The sequence below is a fragment of the Lepisosteus oculatus genome, chromosome 15 (assembly GCF_040954835.1).
Source record: "Lepisosteus oculatus isolate fLepOcu1 chromosome 15, fLepOcu1.hap2, whole genome shotgun sequence".
Lineage (NCBI taxonomy): Eukaryota > Metazoa > Chordata > Actinopteri > Semionotiformes > Lepisosteidae > Lepisosteus > Lepisosteus oculatus.
Genome location: NC_090710.1, coordinates 19,845,442 through 19,869,301, shown reverse-complemented (window position 1 = coordinate 19,869,301; position 23,860 = coordinate 19,845,442). Strand labels below are relative to the sequence as shown.

Genomic DNA, 23,860 nt, shown 5'->3' with positions numbered 1-23,860 from the left:
GTTTGCCTTCTGCAGTCCAAAGACATACTGATAGGTTATAGGTTACTGATAGGTTAGGCTTCTGGAAAACGTGGTCCTAGTGTGAGTGTGTGTGTTCATGTGTTCCACCAAGACTGTATTCTGCCTTGTGCCCTTTGCTTGGCAGGTTAGGCCCTGGACCCTGTACTGGATAAAGTGGGTAGAAAATAGATGGAATACCTACATTTCTGTCCACGTTCACAGATTGGTACTGACAAAATTTTCGTTTATAGGCCACAGTTTTAGCTATATTGCTTAATTCTCCTTCATAGTTTGTAGGTTTTATGGAACAAGAGAAGGATTTGATGTTCTCTTTGGTACTGTCATAGTGACTTGCAGCTTTTTATTTGTCATAGACCCTAGAAAATCACATCTGGTGTCACATATGGTTTTGTTTTTATCATCAATGCCAATGTGTTGCAAAATGAATGGAGGTACAAATCTAAAAGCTATTTTATCTCCCCTAGGCGGTAAAGCATATTTTTATTGCTAGGAGAGAAACTCAAAACAACAATAATTCCATGTTTTCTTGTCTATCCAATACAATGCATAATTCTGAGGTTTATTGGAAAGTGTATCCTTCTCTGAAATAGTATATTTTAGGGAAATGGTCTTCATTACTTCCTTTGAAAAAAGATTGAATCCTTAAATATTTGCTCAGAGTTTAGGCATCTATAATACTTAAATACACTGAAATCAATGTACACGTATTATTGATGAAATTGTCATGGTCCAATTATTAAACTATAGAATTGTACTTCTCAAAGACTACTAATTCTTTGGGCAGCATAACTATGTTCGATACATATTTTCACATACTTTGTTGTCTAAAGTATGATATCTTTCTGGCCCAGTATTTTTTTAACTCAATATTTTTTATTTCGTGTTGCTAAAAAAAGAGAAGCGTAACTCTTCAAGCTTAAAATTTGGAAGCGGAAGTAATGTTGCAGAAAACTGACCTGTTTCTTTTTCAGATTTCACATCAATGACTTACCCTGTGACCATGGTATGAAAAGACTGCTGTTTGCCACAAATATGGCCATTATAATTTGCTAGTAAGGCCTCATTTAGAATACTGTGTGCAATTTTTTGCTCATATTAAAGAAAAGATGTTGCTGTTCTGGAATCTGTCCAGAGAAGAGTAACCAGATACATTCCAGAGCTTAAGGGAATGATCTACACTGACAGGTTGAAAGAACCTTTTTAGTCTTGAATAGAGAATATTACAAGGGGACCTGATACAAGTATCCACAATCCTCAAAGACACTAAAAAAGTCAATCTGATGGATTTATTCTGAATGAACAGTAAAACATGAACCACAGTGCAAAACTGCAAGGTAACAGGTACGAGGTACTGTACATTAAAAAACTAAGTACAGGATTGTGGGAGTTTGGGACAAGCTACAGTATGCAGCCATGTTGAGTTCTTATGTAACAGATTCTTACAAACATGCATTCCTTTTGTGGAATCACAAAATGCCATTTTTAGAGAACTGCTCTCTAAATTAAAAAAAATATATATTTCCCTTTGTGTGGGCTGAATTTCATCAACTTAATTTGAGCTTTTACTAGAGGTGCTGTACTGACTACTAGGAAGAAGACTCAAAGCAGAAGAAGGCTCTGCATGGGTTGGCACCTCAGTACCTGTCTGAACTATTATCGCCCTACTCCCCACCTCGCAACCTCTTCAAATTCTGCTCTCCTTACTGTCCCCCAAGCCCGTCTACATTGTATGGGTGACAGGGCCTTCTCCTGTTATGCCCCCAAGCTCTGGAACTCTCTCCCCAAGGATGTCAGAGAGTCACCTTCTCTAAACTCCTTCAAATCCAGACTCAAAACCCTCTTCTTCAGAAAAGCCTTTACTTAACTGGTTCCATTCTTCACCCCTCTGCTTTTCTTAGCACCACCATCTATGTCCCCTCTATATATTGTAATTGTGTTTTATCTTATGTATTCTTCTTATTAATTGTTGTTGTCATCTTGTAAAGCGCTTTGAGAAGCCACCTTTAAAGGCGCTATATAAAATAAAGTTTATTATTATTATGTAATAAGACACCAGCCTGTATTTTACCTCTCGGAGATGTTTTTTGCTGTTTGAAGGAAACGAGCATGATCGCTCTCCTTGAGGGTGTGCTCAGCCTGGGTGATGAGAGATGAGGATCTCTCTATGCATTGCTTGCAGTTGGCGACTTGCTGGGCCAGTTTCCGCAGCCTCACCACCTTTTAAGACAGGAAAGGAAAATAAAGAGAAACAGAAAAATGTGAATTGTTCAGTCGGGTGTAGAGCTACATCCGCTACCGCAAAAGCCTCTCCGTCATTTCTTGAGGGACTTTCTACGCAGCAATAATGAATGACTTTGTTTCATAGCGAAGCAAGCAAATACAGGGGCAAAAACACATTTAAATACCACAGAGCCCAGCTGGATTCCAAGGAGTTATAAAAATGTAAATAATTCACATACTGTCACATGGTAAAACTGTGAGGAACGGCCACTGAAAGGTTCACTGTGTTTGATTCTGAAAAGAAACGTTTATTTTTTCCAATTCTTACTATGGCCATTCGAACTGTGAACTTCAGGAATTCTAGATTGTGATCCTTTTACCTCCTTTGTTTGAGGCCAGCTTTTGTATATTGTCCCAAAGTTTACTGAATAACATTTTAAGAAATACCAAATCAATTCTTGAGGCCTTCAGATGAGACCATTTTAAGCTTTGATCTTAAAATCTTATTTACAAATGCATTTCCGTTAGCATGTAAACATTCGGTCTGGGCAGACATTCTGGCTCAAAAGGCATAGCCTTTTTCATCTTATTAGAAACACTGTTACAAGCTGGTAACCAGATATCAGATTTACAAATGAATGAAACCCTTCCTCCTTCACAAAAATATTTCCTAAACTCTTATTCAAGCATCTGGAAGAGAATATGCATTCAAGGCATAAACCTTTTCCATGTCAGCTTTGGTTAAGCATAATATACACAATATCCAAATAAAGTACTAATTGCACCCTTGAGATTACAATATTTTGATGACGTTTAAAAAAAGAGACAGAAATGCCATAACAATCCACGGTCAATTAATGTAACATGTGTGGGAGAGATTTATACTGTATGTACATTACTGGAACACAGGGAAAAAATTGAATGAAAGATCAAGAGGTGTTGCAAATTTTGCTTGCATGTCTCCTTGTTTTAAGAATAGCAGTTGTTCAGGAAATAGTGCTGAAATTGTTCATGACATGGTTGTTATGATATTTACATCTTTAAACTTTAAGAGGTTGCCCATAGCAATCAACAAATGTATTATTAAAATGAACAACTCCCTAGCAACCAACGTGCATCAACAAGCTGATAACTATACAAAACAGTTATGTTTTGCTGGCGCACACAAGTTCAAATTCAGGATGCACAACATGTCCTTCTTTTGTGGCCAAGCTGAAAGCAGACCAAGTTTATATATAAAAACAGAAAACATACATGCCATATTCGTCATTACTTGTGTAAACTGTTAGGAATTTTATTTTGTAATCCTAAAATCCATGCGGTTTTTTAAGTCAGCATGTTAGAGGTTGTCAGGCCTAGGATGCTGAATTTATTCAATCGTAGGGAACTTCAGTGACAGAGCCTGATGGTAGATCAATGAGAAATAATAAACAGGAAAGTTTAAGTCCATATATAGATGGACTGCAAGCCAAAAGAAACAAAAGAAGCAGAAACATAATTATAATGTCCCCTTCAGAGGGCATTTCAAACATTCTTCTCTCCCCATTTCATTCCATGACCTCTTTCAAACACATAATAATGTATGACACCATAGTTAGGACCATCATGCCCAGACAATTCTCTCTAAAACAAAAACAAATACCAGTGTATTGTTTCACTTTAGCACTTCCATGTATAATTTGTTGTTTCAGCTGCTTATGGGCACTGTGCAAAGAGCTTCCTTTGAACAATGCAGGGATTTGCACAGTGCAGAGTGCTCAAAATGTATTTTCCAACAAGCCAACACAGTAATTCAACCCTAATTCCCACAGGTACCAATCCTGCACCACACATATTCTAGCCTTTCCTTTGTGAACAGGCCGGCTTTTGCCTTGACACAAAATTAGGAAGGAAGTCTCATCTGTTAGAAGAGCTTGAAGGGACAATTCAACCTCAGGTACTGTAGGTGTGAACTCAGGAAACAGTGTTAATCTCTAATCAACAAAAAATAAAAAGCATAAATGGCACCTCATACCAATTGAGAACAAAGGAGCTTCTCCTTAAATGAAAGGACTGCAGCTGTGTGTTTGCCTGAACAGAGGATGATGGCACTAAACCCTATCCCAAGTCTTCAAGATCAGCACTTTTTTTATGTGCAAACTGCTAGATACAGATCACGTTGTTAAATCAGAACCTCAGTAAACGTTGCATTTTGATGAATGTCAAGGTAATAAAAAATAACGCCCCTCCTAACGATAAAGCTGAAAGACAAACTAGTCTGCTTCAGAAAAAAAAAAACACAGGACATTTTGTTTTGCATGAAGCAGTTTCTGTGGGAATTCAGCATATTTCACTGAATTACGTAAATTCAAAAGACTTTCTTCTGAAGGCACATTTCGTTTCCATGTAATTGAATTAGGTACAGAGTGAAGCAGTGTGATAACACACCTCTTGTACTATCATAATCTCTGAGCACTTGAGGGCAATTACACTGCTTTCCCACTGAGTAGTCATATAGACTTCACTCCAGATATACATGCATGTATCTGTACCACTCTCCTGTAAAGGACAGTTTAATAGAAAATTAGATTTTTTTAAATTCTAGCTTTAATTGTAAAGATACACACAGCATGTAGCAGCTGAAAATTAAGTACTGTAAAAGTCTGACTATTTTTGTATAATAAAAATACGGTCATGTGCATTCAGGACACTAGGCTGTCTGTAAGACAAGTGTTTCATAAATGTGTATTGTGTAACTAAAGACCTCTGAACGCCTTTGAAGTAAAACATACATTGTCCTGGGACAAAATAAAAAATGAATGAGGAAGCTGAAAATTTTTCAACCCAGTTAATTCTAGTTCCAAACTGTAAATAATGTAAATAAAGGGATTTCAGACCAACGGTTAAAAGATTTGTTGTGGCTATGAAAGGCAAAAAAGGTAGTCTGCGGTTCATTGTGTGAAAGCCAGGAAGCTACTGCTGGGACCAGGTTTAAAAGAGTTGTACTATTATGCATGTAGAAAAATATATCATCCCACATGAAAGCTGTTTCAGTAGTAGGAAGTCAGACAGCGCATCACTGTTCTCGGCTAACAAGCGGATTTTAAGAAAAACAGTTTTGCAAAACTAGAAGCGATGTTCAAAAATGCATAACTTTCATTGACGTCGACTGGAAGCATTTTAGATGCGAGGAGGGATTAACTAACATCAGATCAATTTAAGACACTGAAAAGAAAGAGAAGGAGCTTAGATATTTTACTCAGACTTGCAGGCAAACTATAAAATGATGTAAGTTGAAAGCTGATGACAAATGAATAGATCCATAAGTAACTAAAGAACCATCATGGTACACACGATAGGTGAATAGAAAATGATATCTGACATTAAAGAAATAGAAAAGTTTATTGCTTTATTTGAAGTAATGGAATTGGCCTATTTAGTACATATGCCTGTCACTTTCAGTTCAACAACGTCATTTAATTGTAGACAGAATGTTCTTTAGAAATAAAGATTAAGCACTTCATATATTGTAACACAGTACAACTGTACATCTGCACAGTATTCATTCCATTTATGTGTGTGGCTACTAGGGATAATCACTAATGTTTAGGAACACGTTATACACCTCCCATTTTCCTGTGGGACACCAGGAAACTGTAAAGAAAATCTGTCTGCTTTAGAGCTCATTTCATTTCACTTATCCAAACGTTCTTTACAGTGGGTAAATTAATTCTTGTTTTTTTGGCGTTCTGTTCTCCCAGTTACTCTTAACTTGCCTGCTGTGCACAATGGTCCACATTTTGTAGCACAATTAACAGTGATACATAACCTGCTTGAATAAAGTATGAATGCAGATGAAAACGAATTCAGCAATTAAACATTTTAGTAAAACAAGAGTTGTCAGTGTAAGGAAAATGTATGTAGCACATTTTATAACTAGTTGCTTTCTAGCAAAAAATTAAAGAAAGGGAAAATGCCACAGAAACAAAAGATAACAATAGCACTGTCAAAAAAACAATCCTAAATATTGAGGGCAAAAAAACGGTTTTTGTACAAGTTTCACAATTAGAAAAATGGAAATTACAGAAAGATCTTGCAGAATGCTACCCTGTCTGCACTCCGTGTTTTTGAAGCCACGGAGACTAAAAATTGCCATCATGCTGTAAGTTAATTCAAGTGGAAAATTTTCACCTTGTAACACTGGCCTGTTCCTAAGCTCAAGAGCATTCTCTTTGTCAAAAATCAATAAACCTACAACAGTTCATACCCTTCCTGCCCTACAGAGTGTCAGGGGAACAGATTCCTAATGGCATTCCAGAGAACAAAGACAAAACTGCAGGTTAAAGGGTTATTTAAAAGCAAAATAATAAAAGGTATCTAGATTAAAGTTCATTTAATCATTAAAACATGGTTTCTCAAAATGAATGGTGTCCATTAAAAAATTCTAAAACTTGAATAGACATAAGACATAATCTTTAAGAATAAGTATACATACAGTTAATTTGTGAAATAACTTGCAAGCTATGCACAGGGCATGTTTAGACACAGGCTCCAGAGAGCGGCCAGGAGCAAAACTTCACTTGTGTCGGGGGAAAACTTTCCTCTCATCTCTGACTATTCTGTGTCAGATTGCTCAGTGATTTTGTTAAACAAGCTCACCTTGGATGGAAATAGAAAATAAAAAAAAACTTAATCTGAACCCTGCATGTCTCAAAAGAATGCCTGTTTCATTATCTTGGTGCCTCTTATTTTTTGTTCATTTTTCAAGGAAATCATTTCATTCAAGCTGTTAAACAGAAGTTCTGACATTACCTGTGAAAATGTGATGAAGTGTGTAAATGGTTTACTTTTGGATAAGGTTTAGGATAGACTTGTTTACTTCCTCATAAGAATCTGTACCTACAAACTCAATTCTACCCTACAAAGCTCCCTTGTGTTACGTTGACTTTCCTGTGTCAGGGTGGCTAAAAACAAAACTTTAATCACCTCAGGGCACCAGACAAAAACAACTCAAGGAAAATATGAACATACCCGCCCATAGGTCATAGGTCTGTTTGACCAGTCTAATCAGAACAGCAGGCATCCTTATGTGTGCAATGTGTAGCATTCCAAAGTTGGTTGAAAATCGACTTCTACGATTCAAATGTTAACATTGTGTATCTAATAAAAGGGTCCGGTGCTTTTTAAAAAATTAGATCATGGGACACTAATTTATTATGAATGGTCTTGCTGTAGATAAGTCATGGATTTTCTCTTCCATGGGATCATACTGCATTATCAGCCATTTTGGCAAAGGTGAGAGGGATGTGCCTATAGTCACTGAGTAAAAATAAAGAATGGTAAAAGTAGGGAATATTGATTTGAAACTGGGAACCTGGGTTGGAAGAAGTTTATGTCCTCTGGAAATGCAACTAATAAACCATAAACAGCTTCTCAACAGTCCCAATGTTGCGTTTATAAGAGGAACTGAAGAAATTAATCAGAACACAGTCAAATATTAGCCAAACTATTGCCATGTGCAGTTCAATTCTCCATCTTGATGATCATTGATAAACTTATATTGATGACAGTCTGTTTCTTTACAAGTTCCTTTCCATCTTACCCCACAAAGAAAACTTCATGAATAGCTTCAACAAACGAGGGACAATGAAGCTTCATTGACTAAAGGGATTGTGAGGACATACTGTATAGGTAAAAGTGTCAATTATAAGGCCAATGACGGTAGGCCTGAGAGGTAATGTTAATCCCACATGCATCTTTCCAATCAGAGCTGTTAAAGGCAGTGATCTGCAAATACTGAAACTTTTCTCAAAAAATGTTTGGAGATTTTTTAATTTGATAGCACAATCATTTTTTTTACCTTGCCTTCCTTGATTTTTGTTCCAATAATTTGTCGCCTCTGCTGAATAATTTCAATCAAGAGGTCACACTCCTCCATCAGCTTGTTCTCTTGTCTGGCTGCATTCACCTGATAGGACAAAGAGAGAAGACAGCTGTGAGGAGAAATGAGACTGTTCCCTAAGAGGGGGTGGGTCTGAAGGTACAGTATAATCAAGGCATCTTTAAAAACATATCCAGGATGACACACCTGCAGTCCAGTCACATCCTGAGGTGAAGGAAAACAAGATGTTAGAGGATACTATCGATTTATTGTACTTACCATGCCCGGCACAGCGTGATATTAAGAATTAAAATATACTCCAGATTTATGAATGTGCAGTTTTTAAAGATTCCTCTGATGAAAAAAAGTCATTACAAATAATCTGAAGAAACAAAAACCAGACCTGCTAGTTCAGTCTAGGCATCAGCATTTCTCATGCAAGAGTCTTTATTATATAATCTTAAGAAAGGCTTAAATAACACAGAGAAAGGTCTGTAAAACGTCAAGGTTGGACAAATAGCAACAGGAAGACAAATATTTCAGTTTTCAATTATTTCCAAAACATGTGAGGCATACCCAGGAAAAATGTTCACATACTGGGATGCTTTATTTAAATACTATCAGTCTTTGGCTTTTCTGGTCTCAGATGCTGTATGCCTGTCAGTATTTAATTTTAACAAAACCTGTGAAAACTGTGAGCAAAGCATGAAAGACTGGATTGTTTTAGTTGGGCCCTAATGAATCTGGAGTGCAATGGTCACTCACAAGAGTGACCTACTCAACACTGCGTAGAGTGTACTGTAGTTACGAACAAGAGAGTCATTCAATTCATTATAGTCTGTTCGCAACAACTAATTGGTCCCCAGAAAAGCAATCAGGATTTTCTCACAGGATCCCAAGAGCAGTCATTGTTTAAGGCAGCTGCTCCTTTTTCTACTTTAATAATTGCTGACAAAGATTTTCCAAGGCAGAATATTAACATGAGCAAGCCTGAGGAATGATATTTGTCACATAACAAGACTGCGCTATTATCACCAAGTATTGTTCATGCAGCTGTCTTTTATCATCTGTGTGAAAACAAAATTCAGAAGTGACGCAGTTCTCTGCATTTATTAGCACTGCCCGATGGCTACATTTTTCACGTTAGCGAATATAAAGAGAAATTATCAAAACAACAATTATTGTTAATATTTCATAAAGCCTAATAAAACATAAATCATTTATTGCGCCCAGAACTATTAGGCGCATAAGACTGGGTTTCCTCAGGGCTATGTAAGCATTTTTTCTCTAGATTGTATAAAACCCAATAAAATAGCACTAGAATAGACAAAAGAGAGAAAAATACTTAAAATGCAAAGTCCCACTGCTTAAATATTGCAGCATGACACAGTGAACCAGGCTAAACATGACATTTATTGTAAAAGGCTTCACTGCACTGAACAAATGTACAAAATTCAGGCAAAAAATATAAACATGCTATTAACCTTTCTTCAATCAAGAGTTTTATTATTGTTGCTCTAAACAGCAACATTTGCCTTTAGTGGAAGGTCAGCAACAGCTCAAAATGAAAAATCTTTAAGTACTTTAGTCATGTTCTTTTTTGTTACCCTACCTAACATACAGTTAAAAAATAATCAAATAATGGACAATCACGAGGTGAAACAGCACTGTCTTTATCTTTGAGTTGTTTGCAGGAGAAGAGTTTGTCGCCACAGTATCAAGGTGAGTTTCCTTACATCAGGAAACCAGACAGCTATCAAAGGGACTGAAACTCACATTCCATTCCAGGAACTGACAGCAGTAAGAAATGTCACGGCAGGAAAGCAAATGTGTTCAGGAAATACATGCTGGCTTGGCAGCATGGAGGCGAGACAGCTTGAATTATGCCAAGAAAACCAAGAAGGTATAATTTAAGTTTCCCAAAAATGAGCATTTTACTGTTGTGTCATTAAATAAAACATGATCCTTGCTTTATATGGTGCTTATACTGTAGCACCAGGTTTGTGGAGAGGAGCTGTACTCTTCTCAGGATGCCAGGGGTAAACTCAAATCTACGAACAAGGCTGTGGGGTCACTGAGACTGCATGCCTTCTGAACCACGCGCAAAGCTGAGGAATCCAGGAGGACAAGCCCCGGGGAAAGTTTCTTTCAACAGCCAAGCAACACTTTGCATTTCTAGCCACCCGTGAATATAACACGCACTCTGTTCTTTACAGGAAAACCAACAAAAGCATATTAAAAGTGTGTAACAAATGAAAGCGAACCAACACAAAGCGCAAAGCTTGCAACACAAAAAGCAGAAAAACGAGGGCAATAATGGAGGGGACAGGTGTTGATGGCTTTTATACATATCCCTCACCAAGCACAGTCCACAGCTAGTGTGGCAGCAACAGAAAGCACAATGGCTTTGTAGTTTAAAATAAAAAAAGGTTCCCTGATGTACTGGTATTTAGGACATACCATGGAAAGGCACTGCCTAGCATGCTACAGCCCAGCAGGCAACATGCAAGGGTCAAAGTCTCACTTATTCCATTATTCTGATTCCACTCAGAATTTGTATGCACTGAGTGGCACCTCTCAAGCCCAAATCCCATGTTATTCCATTTCTTTTCTGTCCACCTCTTGAAATAATGTGGAATGTATCATTAATACCTTACCTATATTTGCTGAAAATACTAAAGAAATACCTTGCTTCACAAGCAGGAAATGTACTGTAATATTATATCAGTTTATATTTACAAAAGCATGCAGAGCTGATTATTAACAACAGTATCCAGCCAGTGTTAAAAGGGCACAGCCGTTACAAAGAAGGGAATTATAGCCTTGCAAAAATAAACGTGCTGCTGCTTTTAAAGCACTTGAGCACTAAATTAATGCACATGCAGAAGAATGGAAAAGTAAGAGAATAGGTGGAACCATTGTGCATGTGAAAATGAGCATTTTGCTAATCACCACTGATACAGATGACAGAGTTAATTTCACTGTCTTAATTTTCTGTTTTATTAATGATCATGAGCTAAATATACAAGTTCGTCTATAGTATAGCCCAACAAGCTTTTGCCAATTATAACTGGACTTTAAATGTGTTTTTTTTACTTTGATTTACTTTTTATTGTTTTTTTATCATTGTGTATAGTGCCCTTGGGTTTGGAAAGGTGCTTTATGAATAAAAAGTTCTTGTTATTATTGTTGTTTTCCATTTGCTGTCTAGTTCCAGTTATACCATATTCAATTCCTCTTTCATTAGTAATATTTGCATGGGCAGTTAAGCATGTTATGTTTGAAGTCTATATACAGGAAGAGCATTAAAGGACTACAGTACAATAGAGGGAACTGTTAGTCTTGTAGGAGACTAGAAGGTGGCAATATTGCATTTTCTTAAGGAAAGTAAATACTAAACATTCCCACCATAATTAAAAGTTAATGAATCGATTAAATATTAGATACACAACTCCTTAAGATGGGAGACACAGTGCAAACAGTGGGTAACATTGCCACCTTACAATGTTGGGGGCCTAGATAAAATTACCGGGTTGCACTCTGTGTGGAGTTTGTATATTATCCTCGTGTCTGCATGGACTTCCTCTGGGTGCTCCAGTTTCTTCCCACAGTCCATAGACATACTGGTAGATTAATGGCTTCTGTGAAATTGTTCCTAGTGTGAGTGTGTGTATCTGTGTCTTTGTGTGCCCTGCAAAGGACTGGTGTCCCATCTAGGGTGTATCCTGCCTTGAGCTACTCGTTTGATGGGATAGGCTCTGGCTCCAGTGACCCTGTCTTGAATAAAACGATTAGAAAATGGATGGATGGACACATTAATGCTCAAATTGGTGTCCTGAACTGGCAGTTTAATACTATTAGACCTTGCTGTTATACAGGTTTTAATTCCAAAAAAATAAATAACTATCAAAACTTTCCTCAAGTATAATACAAAGTAATTTCTGAATTGCATATTGTTGAAGGCAAGGAGTTGACGTCAGATTCTGGTTTCTTTATTTACATGAGGATGCAGATGGGCTATGAGGATGAAGCCTGTGTCGTCTTCAAAGCACAAGTTCATTAATTTAATTCATTTGTTTTATTAATGAGTAACTAATACATTTTGTGCATGTACTGTAAGATACAGTAAGAATGTGCAAATTAATGAACTACCTAAATGTGTAGTGAAAACATCCTTGGGATTTTAAACCCCAGGTTTCATGTTTTTGCTATAGCTTGAGTAAGTGTAAAATACTCTAAATACATACTGTATATTTATATATAGTATGTAAATAGGTCTTCCATCTGTTCACCAGTAGACATCACTAAATTTGCAATAATGCAATATTCACATATGTTAAATGTAGGCATTCCATTTTCATAAATGAAAGCAATCTTCATATTTGTCCCCTGTTGTTGCAAGTGTTTCCACAGGGCTTTTACAGCATGCACGTGCTTGATGTCTGATTGGGCAAGAGTCAGCCCGTGTCAGGACATTCTGAGGTTCACCGCCAACTGCTATGCATGTCTGGAGGCTGCACAGATGATGTTTATGTAGCTTTGCAAATGTGCCTCAATCCAACTGTACTGAACAATAAATAATCAGACTCGACGTCTAGGTAGGATACTGTATGGTTTAATATCAATATAGATATTATGTGGCCTTTAAATCTGTTCTAATTTATAATCCATCCATTTGTAACCACTTTATCCAAAAGATCACAGGAGAGCACAGCCTATTTCGTGAGGCAATGGATACAAGGCAGGATATATCCTGGGCGGGACGGTAGTCCATCGCAGGGAACACACGGTCACAAACGGGCACACGCTCACACCAAGGGCCAGTTTTCCCAGAAGCCAATTAACCTGCCAGTACCGTAAGTCTTTGGACTATGGAAAGAAATCAGACCACCCTGAAGAAACACACATGAACTCAAGGAGAACATATAAACTTCATGCACGTTGCAAGGCAGCACCTCTGAGTTGCACCTAATATATACTCATCAAAGAAAATGCCCTAATGTCCTTTTTGTATTCCTTAAATGATCAAGTTTTTTCGCAAACCAATTGCAGATTTCAATGGTTTATCCTGTTTTAAAGGAGAAATTCTTTGAAAGTGCTGTAATTGTGTTTTACATTTCTCATTAATCAACAGCAAACACGGCACATTCTGTGAGAAGCTGTGATGTGACAGCATTTGATGTTTACAATGTCACAGATGCTGGACTGCAAGCTTTAGTGTAACCATGATGTCATGTCATGTCATGTCATTTACCAAACCACTTTATAACATACGGTGTCACGGGAAGACGGAGCCTACCCGGCAAGCAACAAGCGCAAGGCAGGGTACACCCTGGACAGGACGCCAGTCCATCGCAGGGCAAGTGCAAGCCAATCACACATGGGGACAATTTGGAGGTCATGGTAAAGGATGAGGGGGGAAATTAGGCCTGGACACCGGGATAACTCCCTAATCGAGAAATGCCCGGGGATCTTTAATGACCACTGAGAGTCAGGACCGTCTTATCCGAAAAATGGCACCCACTACCGTACAGTGTCTCCACCACTATATTAGGACCTATACAGACCACAGGGTGGGTGCCCCCCCCTCCCCTCCTAACACCACTTCCGGCAGCAACCATAGCTTCCCAGGAGGTCACTCATCCAGGTACTGACCAGGCTCAACCCTGCTCAGCTTCAGTGGGTAGCCAGCTGAGAGCCGCAGCGTGATCTGGCTGCTGGTATAAACCATGATGTTTGTTAGAAAAAAGTTTAATTAAAAAAAGACCCCTGGGATTCAGCAATGTACACAGCAGGGTTAAATCTTATTTTTGAACACTTCAGAGTACTTACATTTTTTGGTCACTTAAATCTGACAAGAGATTTACCGTTTTAAAGAACGGGAACTCTGAAGGTTATGCTATGGTATTGTGGACAAACATCTGCCAAACTTTTTTTTAAATACTGAGGGAATTTAATTACTGTTATTCATAACCATAAATTGAAAATGACACACTTGGGCACTGCAGTGGCATAGAAGAGGGTTAGCGCTGATTGGCGGAGTAGCATGTCTCTTACCGACGTCACTGTCTAACTAATCCTGGTCAGATTCAGAGAGTACCATAACCCTAGCCTGAGCTCTCATAGCCCTGAAAGACTGAGCCTCTTGGATGCTCCATAATCCTGCCATACTGAACCCATTCTTTATATATAAACAAGAATTATATTAACCATCAGTAATAACCATTGGTGCTTACAATACTGAAGAGAAAATCAAACAGAAAGATTGCTTCTTCAGATGGCTCCTTGCATTAAATAAATATTCTAAAGGTCTTAATCTGAAGATTAAGACTTAATGCATGTTGCATGCTTGAGCTGCCAGTAATAACCATGACAGAGGGTCCTATTCATTTGAAAATGTACAGTATGTTTATTCCCCACAATGGATATTCTCTTATGTTGTTCAGTTTCAAACCCAAGAACAACTTCTGTGTTCTGTACTCCATTCTGGATGTGAAATGTTCTTTCAACATTTATATAACATGGGCTGGTTGAGAATGATCAACCTTTGAAGAGTTTGAATCAATAGATCTGACACTAACATTGAGCCAGATGTGACAGCTGCACTCCTTGAATAATACACTGTAAAACCTACACGGGCAAATATGTGTACACGCAGTGAAGCAAAATTCCCACAGGTGAAACACACGTGCTATTTGTACGTGCCCTGCTTTTTTCATAGATTGTACAGCACATTTTATATCAAGGTTCTGAATTAGTATGAAAATATGGCTAAAAGGTAGTTTAAAAAAAGTTTTAAAATACTGTGAAAAAACTTAAATGGTATGAAACAATATACAGTACAAATTAGAAACTTCAAAGTGGGTGATGACAAATTTGTACAGTATACTTCATAAGCAGATTTTTGAACCCATTGGTCTAGAAATATATATAATGAACAAAAGGTTAGTAGGGTTTAAAGACTCATTTGGAAAGATCAGATTGACGAACTTTTTTAGATATACCGCTGTGTTATATAGCATTGCTTGGGACAACCTTATTGTGAAAGGCGCTATTTAAAAATAAATTGATTTGAATTGATAGTTTGCATAATTAAAAATAATAACATGAAATCCATAACAGTCAGAAGGAATTAACAGAAATAATGTATGATAACACAGTAATACTTATGTTTTGTTATATAACATGGATGGTGTATACAGTATATACCATTCAAAATAGTCGCAGGCTTTCATAAAGATGAGCATTCATTACTTCATTCAACTCATTTGCAATCTAGGGAAATAATTAAATAACTCCAAAAACAGAGACATCCTTTCTTGTTCCCTTCCTTTAATAAATTAACTTCACATTTCCATAGAGACCCAAAACATTAGCCAGGAATTTGAATCGCTGGAAATACCTGACTTGCCTTCCCTAGCTGTGCCAACAAGTTAATAATAATAATCATAATAAAAAAAAAATATATTACTGGTCCTCTGACACGATATGGATTCACTGTACAAATCACCATTTGTTTTCCATACTAAAACAAAACAAAAGATTACAGCAGCACCAGATTCTCAGACTGCAATTTTAAAAAGTGCACAAATATCTCTCTCTAAAAAATTATAGTTCATCCAAGAAAGGGAATCTAGTTCTCTGGCCATGCATTTTGTTTTCTGGGAAATAATGAAGCATTGATATTATATTATATTGCTATATCAACAGTAACTGAAGGCTGGGGAAACTTGAAGGTCTCTTACCTCGTATAAGAAACCAAAAACAAAACCTTCACTGTGGAGACTGAGGTTCAAACAGCATATACGCTACAAGTGAAACTGCACAAAGTTGACAGCACTGAAGAGCATCCTTGCTGGTAGCAACGAAGAACTTACCTCGACGTGCTGGCATGTCTGGATCAGCTTGCTCATTAGAGTTTCCAGTTCATTGTTCCTCTTAATCAGGTTGCTGAGGTTTGCATCTAACGCTTGCTGCAGAAGAAAAAGATGGCAAGAAGGGTGCCATTGTGAGCCGAACAGGATTTCAATGGAACTCATTTTCACAACACTGAGAAAAAACAGACTTCTAAAACAGTGCAGGATAAGATTATACAGTTACACAAATCTCCGCAGTTTGAGAAGCAAAGTATCACAAACCCCTTTGTTTTAGTCCACTGTTCATTTTACTGTGCAGTTTGTCACATTTTATTACAATCGGTATTTACCAACCTCAGAGTCCTCTGGTACAGACATCATCACTGCTGCTGGGCTCAGACACTTACAGCCGAAGTGCTTACAATTTTCCTGACAGATCTAGTTTGGGAAACCAAACCATGCATAAATCTTCCACCAACCAATTAAGCATCAAGCCCTCACACAGCTTGTCTACCTATCTATGCCTTTATATAGCGGCTAATATGTTTTCTGCCTGGAAACAGTGTAAATGATGAACAAAGACTTTAACTTTCTGATGTCCCGACTGTAACAATGTGAAATACGAATCGCGTGAAGGAACCACTACATATTTTGTTGGGATTGCATTCAGATTAACTCTTTGATTCTCTTTGAGTCTCTCTTTAAAGAGACTCCATAGAGGGTAACCCCACTAATGGTATTGCATTAATATTCTCTTTTAGGACTATATATTATCTCTTAATACAGATGAGAAGAGATTATATGGTCTCCGAAGAGTGCACAAAATACCAACAAAATATAATCTGTATCAGTGAGACAAAAAATAAATGCACATGACAAATGTAGAGATTATTTACAATCCATGCCTAAAAGAAAATTTCTTTAAAGAAAAGATTAATCTGGCATATTTCGTATGACAATGTTAGCAATTTGCATGTAGTGTGCTTTCTTTTCTAATCTTTTACAAGACTGCAAAACACATTTTTGAGTAAAAGATCACAGGTTATTTTGAAATAACAGGGCAAGATGGAAAAATAACTTGCCTTTTGATCTAAGGGTTTTTGAGGTTTGTATGGACTTTGCAACTCAGACATTTTGAGGTGTGTTAAAGGCTGGGTCCTGAACACACGTACTGTGGTGTTTGTTCATCTCGACCCAGAGTGAGAAAAGTTGGTTCCTCTTTTTGTTGGTAGAAAAAGAATTCCTAGTAGCAGTTAGGTAAATTAGCTGTTCTCCTGCAATTTAATTATGCAATTAAGGAGAAATCTGTTTCATAAAGCTAGGCTGCACACTTAGAGAGTTAGAATCTGATGGCCACCATCTATGTACCGCTGGACTTTCTGGTTCTTATCGGACTTAAAAGAGGAACAGAGAGGTGACGCGTTGTCTTTTATGATGTTCTTGGAAAGCTTGAGATTACAGTGTAGTCTGTCACAGTTTATTTATAAACCAGCACCTTCACACATCACTACTCTCAGCAGAACAACTTTACAATAGGCTGCATGTGAACAGAACATGGTTTCCAAGACCAAAGATATGCCCAAATGCCAAAAGAAAAATAAAATACTGCACATATGCACTCATATGGTGTATAAACTGACACACATAAATATTTATCATTATCTTAAACATTCTTAAAAAAGTTAATTAAAAATCTAAACCATATCGGTATTTTTCTTTTATCAAGTAGTTTATTAAAATGCAGGACCAATACTGTATGTATTTTAAATCCAAAAGTACACATAAAACACATACAATTATAATTTAGTGAGCATGCTGGGTATAATGAATAATAAAATGAATAAAGTGTAATAGAAGTTATACTGTATTTGGTTTTGGATTCTGACTACCAACTGAGAAGGAAAAATGTCCTGTTGTCTCTTATTCTTATTAATTCAGGATGGAGATTAACAAAGGGGCAGTAATGTGCTCAAGGTGAAGAGAATATTTAATTAAATCAATACGTATCTGCAGATTCCTTATCTGTATAAAACTTAAAAGACTAATGCATATATAAAAAACAGTAATCAAATCTTCAGTAAGTTTCCCAACTTCTTAAGCTCTGAGAACAGTTAAACAGTACAAAATGTTCTTAGCAACTTGACGATGTGGATTCTTCATGGGCTGAGAAAGCAAGGAGAGCTTTGTAATCCACAAATAGAAAAGATTAGGCATTATACTGCGGTATTCTGGAAGGCAAAACCTTTGCTTAAAATATCATAGTGCTCTTCATTTAATGACTCTGCAAGACAAGACACTCTTAATTAGGTGCTTCCTCCACGTTTTGGTTCCCCGTTTAGTGCCACAGTAATGACTGGAGATTAAGGAAAAACACTCTTGGAGGGCCTATGGTGAGCGTGTGTGTGGGGTGGTTGGAATGGCTATAAAATCATACATTCTGTATGAGCTAAGGCTTCCCTTTCCAAAACAAATGCTTTGTTAAAAACCCCATGGCACCAAAGGTCAGTCTGTAAGTAATGAATGTATCATGTATCCTTGTAGAACCTGCAGCAATGGTGCATGTTTTCTGATTTGGACTGGTGCTTGAAACTGTCCATCAAAATGAGGAACTGAGAAATACAGACTGAATTTATGAAATAGAGAAATTAACTATCATCTTGGCTGGACAAGAGGGACAATTCAACCAAATATTAACAGAATAAATATTTAATCTAAGGACTGCATACAGCATGTATTACTAATCTAAGTACTACATAGAGCATGTACTACATGACCTTCTGATCCACAGAGGCACAACATGAATAGCATGTCCAGTATAAATGGTTAATAAGACTTTAATTATTGAACAACTGTAGAACTCCATCCTGTTTATTAAAGGAAAACCTAACCGTAAATCTCCTAAAATATACATCTAGCCTGTTCATTCAGGAAAAGCAACAATAAAACTAGATGCTGCTCTAGTCTTGGGATTTCTCAGAAATTATTTATAAAAAATGTATTAATAAGTAATGATAGGCAAGTTAAAAGGAAAAAACCTCCTGAAACCTCTTGTACCATATTATACACACTCTATTTCTGCATTATATCTTTTGGATAACAAATAGAAAATTTAAAATCTGTCTTTTGCCTATCTCATCACACTACAGGCGTTTGTGGAATAGTTAATCCATTTTCATTAGTAACGATATAGGATTAATACTTACAGTACCTTTCTGTGCTTTACAAAAATAGTATACATACAGTACATACAGTAAATGCAGGAAGGGACAAGTGTCTATTCATAAAGGACATGAAGAAACAGTCTTTCCCTCTCCCCTTATATATCAGATCTCATGAAGACTTTCGAACATCTTTTTAGGTCATCAAAGGTGTAATGGATTTTAGTGTAAACGACAATTATGTCTCTTGAAGCATCCCACAAAATGATCTGACTTGAAAGCACTCTGAAGAGAAAAAGGACAAAACGCTTAGTGCACAGCTTCATAAAGTATTAAAGGAAAGTCATCTGGTTTACATTTTCTAATTTACATTCCAGAACTGCTGAAGACTGTTCTAAGATTCAATTTAGAAAAAAACACAACAAAAACCTGTGCTCTTGTTAGATAATGATAAAACTGGAAACTCCCCATGAAAAATGTTTAAATATATTATAACAATATACTGTATAGCTACCTATATTACTATGTTAATGGTTCGTTAGAAGCATCTCCCATAGCAAATGTCTGTCAGGAAAAAAGTAATATTATATACGTTTATTAAAAACACTACAATGTTTTTTTTTCCATTAAGTAATGGGTTGGATCTATGTTAAGGGACATTAGAATAAGATTAAAAAAGCCAGCAACAACACTGGTCAATCAATGTGCTGGTATTCAGCCAAGCGGATGTGAATCCATTATATTTATTTAAAATTGTTTCCCATCTTGTAAGGAATATTAATTCTTCCTTAAAAAAAACATATTAAAAGCAGTTGCTTCAGGTGTTACTGTACTTGGGCTCTGCCTCAATCAATAATTTTTCATCTGTTACATCATCCCTGATCCATTTCACCAGTGACTCCTGATATTTTCTGGAAGCAGGTTGTAAGAGGACATCTGAAAATATATGAGTCAAATCGAATATATCATAACAATGTTATAATCTGAAGTACAGCAGATTTTTTCATTGTAGGTATTGCAGGCACAAAATCATACCTGATTTTAAAATCGATCAAAAAGCAGATCATGAAGGAGCATTAACTTCCCTTATTGTTGCAGCTGTCCTGAACTATTTAATGGTTTATGTCCTTTACACAACAGACTGTAGATCGAAAGATTTCTTTTTATAATTAACATGGGCTCAGAGTAAAGGCACACTTTGCGATGTGCACAATGAATGTGTTCTTTCTAAATCATAAAATATCTCAATCTTTTCTGGTTGCCGAAGCTTTATTGCAACCGGAGTATTCACAGAAATTAATTAAAATGTGAATAGAACCCATGCTGAGAAAACGTGATAGCATAAACTAAATTGAAGATATACATATTAATACTGTACTATGAGGAAAGAATGCTCAATAATAGGGTGATTATGACTTACACTCGATATACTGTATGTGCCGACATCATTATTCAATAAAAAACAAAACTATGCTTTTTTATTTCAGGAGATAATGTATTAAGAATATTCAAAAACAAAGATGCATTTCATGGGAAGCTTTCACAGTGTCCTTTTCTCTCTTAAATTAGTTAGTTCAAGGCAGCTTTCAAGGAGAAACATCCAGATCAATGAGAAACCCACCACACCTGCAAAACAAACCCTGTAACTAAAGGTGCCGAGAGGCCTGTGACTCATAACTCTTAAATAAAACACTTTCCCCCGGCTCTGTCGATTATTTACCGGCATAATGGATTTGTCAGTTGGTCCCTAAAGAGGCCAGTGGCTTCAGAACGCTCTATTCTCTTCGAAGTTGTGCAGAGTTTGCAACACAAACACAAAGAATCTCACTGCTAGGGCACCCCGGAGTAATAAATGAAAAACATGCATTCAGAACTGTTGAAATTTATTTACTTAGGGAGATGTGCTGAGAAACACCTTCTTGTCTTTTTCTTATCCCTGCAGTGAAGAAAAGCAATGGGAAGGAGTGACAAATTAAAACTGGATATGGATCTAGAGGCTCAAAAAAAAAAAACACAGGCAGAGGTCCAGTTCACCTTGAACGAGAAGGAACCACCAGAAAGAACCCCTGATGCAGGACCAAGGCTATTTTCACTATTTGTATGGTAGATACTGTACAATAGTTTTTTTTTTTTAAATGTACTTGCAGTGTGGATATTAATTGATGGAATCTACAGAACAATCTGCAGTCTTTTTATTGCTGTAGATGTTAGATATTCCACATCATTAAGCATATAATAATAATTCATCATGAAAGACGTGAAACGCATGCTGGCGTTGAATGGGAAGCATCAGGGGCAAATGTCCCCAGGTCCTTTAAAAGCAGGATCTGTCTTGCCACGGTTGAACAACACTTTTATTCGCTGCCTTTTTTCATACTCAGTTAAGCTTATCAAAATTTCATGCTGTTGATTTACAGACAGCTGTGAAGAGAGAAAACGAAATGGAAAAGGGAAGACCTCGAATGAAACAGAAAGAAAATATTCTGATCTTTCATGCAGAGGCATACTGTGTTAAATTATTACTTTCTGACTAGTGCAAGCACAGTCATAGCCGTTAAATTAACTCTTCTGCAGATTTATGTTATGAAAGGGCCACAACTATACTGTATTGTATTCTAGTTTCACAGAACTGCTAAACGTGTACACTGTGTATGGGTGTATTATTCCCAGTATTAAACTGTAGATGCAGAGCTCAATATCTGATCTCATCTGTCATAGTCCTCTTCTTTAAAAAAAAAAGTCCCAAGCCTTTCTGTGATAGTCCTTTTGTAATGAATGCTATTTCTGTAGCACTCAGCTTAATTCACTGCAGAACAGTTTTGCAATGGAGTTATTGGTTTTTGCATTATCAACATAACTTTTGCAGAACCCAGAGAAGCATAATACAGTGTGTACTGTATATATATGAGAAGCTTTGAGAAGCCACCTTTAAAGGTGGCTTCTCAAAGCGCTTTACAGGATGACAACAACAATAAATAAGAAGAATACACAAGATAAAACACAATTACTATATATAGAGGAGACCGTGGATGGTGGTACTAGGAAAATTATATATATATAATTGGTTTCTATATCTATATGCTTAATTGAAAAATGTACCTAACAGTGCACATCTTATATCATTTATGTAAAATAACAGACAAAGCATAATTCCAATACTCTTGTCACCTTTCAACAGCACACATTATACTCTTACAAACTGAGATGACCTCCGCCTCAATAGCTTGTGAATTGCTATTAAATTAAATTAAACATCTTCATAGTTCTGTCAAACTGCTAATATGAAGATTATTCTGCCTGTCCAAACACGAGTGAGACGAAAATAAACATCTACGGGATGTTGTATTCTGGGGACTAAATCAGACACAGAGCTTTAAAGTAATGATGTGCACGTTTTCCTATATTCCTGGGAGATCACCCAGCTCTTACTGTAGTGAGAGTTTAAGGAATACATAATCTACTTCTTAAATGCCAAGCAGCATGTGAAGAAGTGCTTCCACTGAATTAAATAGCATTAGAATAGCACAGGAAAAAAATGAAAAGACTCCTGAAGATTTCACTTCTGATCTCTTCCCATCTCGAAAGTGATAAAATAGTCTAGATCTCAGTGTAAAATGAACTTAATTTTTAGTCTGTGTGCTTTTAGAATGCATTTTTGTAGTGTCACTTAGTCATGGGTAGTTGTGGTTAGCGTGCTAAGATTTGTACCTGGTAGGTTGTGTGTTCAAATCCTGGTTAGAGCAATGCTTTTATATTTTTGAGCAACACACTTTGTTAATTTGTCAGTAAAAGGTACAGATGCATAAATCAGTTTTGGATAAAAGCATTTGCCAATCAGCTCAAAAATACTGAACATCACGTGTGGAGTTCATACGTGTATGTATGCATACTGTATATCATATCCAGCCATCCATTTTCTAACTTCTTTCCAATACAGGGTTACAGGGGAGGCGTGAGGCTGATATTTTCTGGACCACGCAGACACAAACACACAAAGCTCACACCAGGGCCATTTTTCATAAAGCTAATTATCCTACCAGTTTAGGATTCCAGATCACCCGGAGGAAACCTACTCAAACACTGTGAGAACATACAAACTCCATGCAGTTAGCAGCCCAGGAACTGAACTCAGGGGCCTAGCGCAGTTGAAGCAGAAATATTAACCACTGTTTCATCTTGTCACCCCATATATGATATGTTAAAACATATTATATGCAGTACATAAGACCATAGCCTTGCACAATTACAATTACTAAACATACATTAAAAAAAATACACTGTTGTGGAAATGTCAACTGACAATTCTATGGCAATCTTCCAATGAAATTTTAAGACAAATTAATCCTAATCTGTTTTAAATTACAAAAAGTTCCCTTTTAGGCTTATGGATGTACAGAGACGATGAAATGATGTTTCTGATGAGGAAAACCTGACAAAGTGTCAAGAACATTTGACTGATAAATGTGATGGATGAGTTCCTAATGCACTGGTACAGTATACAGTATACCATGAGTTACAGTGTTCTCCTTTTTCAAGCTTTTTCACAAAGTGTATTAAAGACAAGCTTGGCTTCTTTTCACTTAAACTACTTTAATAATAAAAACCTTTATTATTACAAAGTTTAGAACAGAAGGAAATGGTAGTGAATGTCCTGAATAAATACTTGACGCTTAAAACATATTTCGTAACTCCATCATTTTTGGAAGATGTGTAAGACCTACAATACGCTATGGTGTGCATGATTT

At 36.7% G+C, this 23,860-nt stretch overlaps 1 protein-coding gene across 6 annotated transcripts in view; it reads right to left on the bottom strand.

The window, feature by feature from the left end:
* LOC102692365 (E3 ubiquitin-protein ligase Midline-1) overlaps nt 1-23,860 on the bottom strand; it is a 158,223-nt gene that overhangs the window by 11,931 nt on the left and 122,432 nt on the right. For all 6 annotated transcript variants that reach the window (XM_069178889.1, XM_069178890.1, XM_069178891.1 and 3 more), the window contains exons 3-5: nt 15,979-16,074; nt 8,081-8,188; nt 2,090-2,238 (exon numbers count right to left, since the gene is read on the bottom strand). In XM_069178889.1, coding sequence (XP_069034990.1) covers nt 2,090-2,238; nt 8,081-8,188; nt 15,979-16,074 — 353 coding nt within the window. The remainder of the gene's footprint in view (nt 1-2,089; nt 2,239-8,080; nt 8,189-15,978; nt 16,075-23,860) is intronic.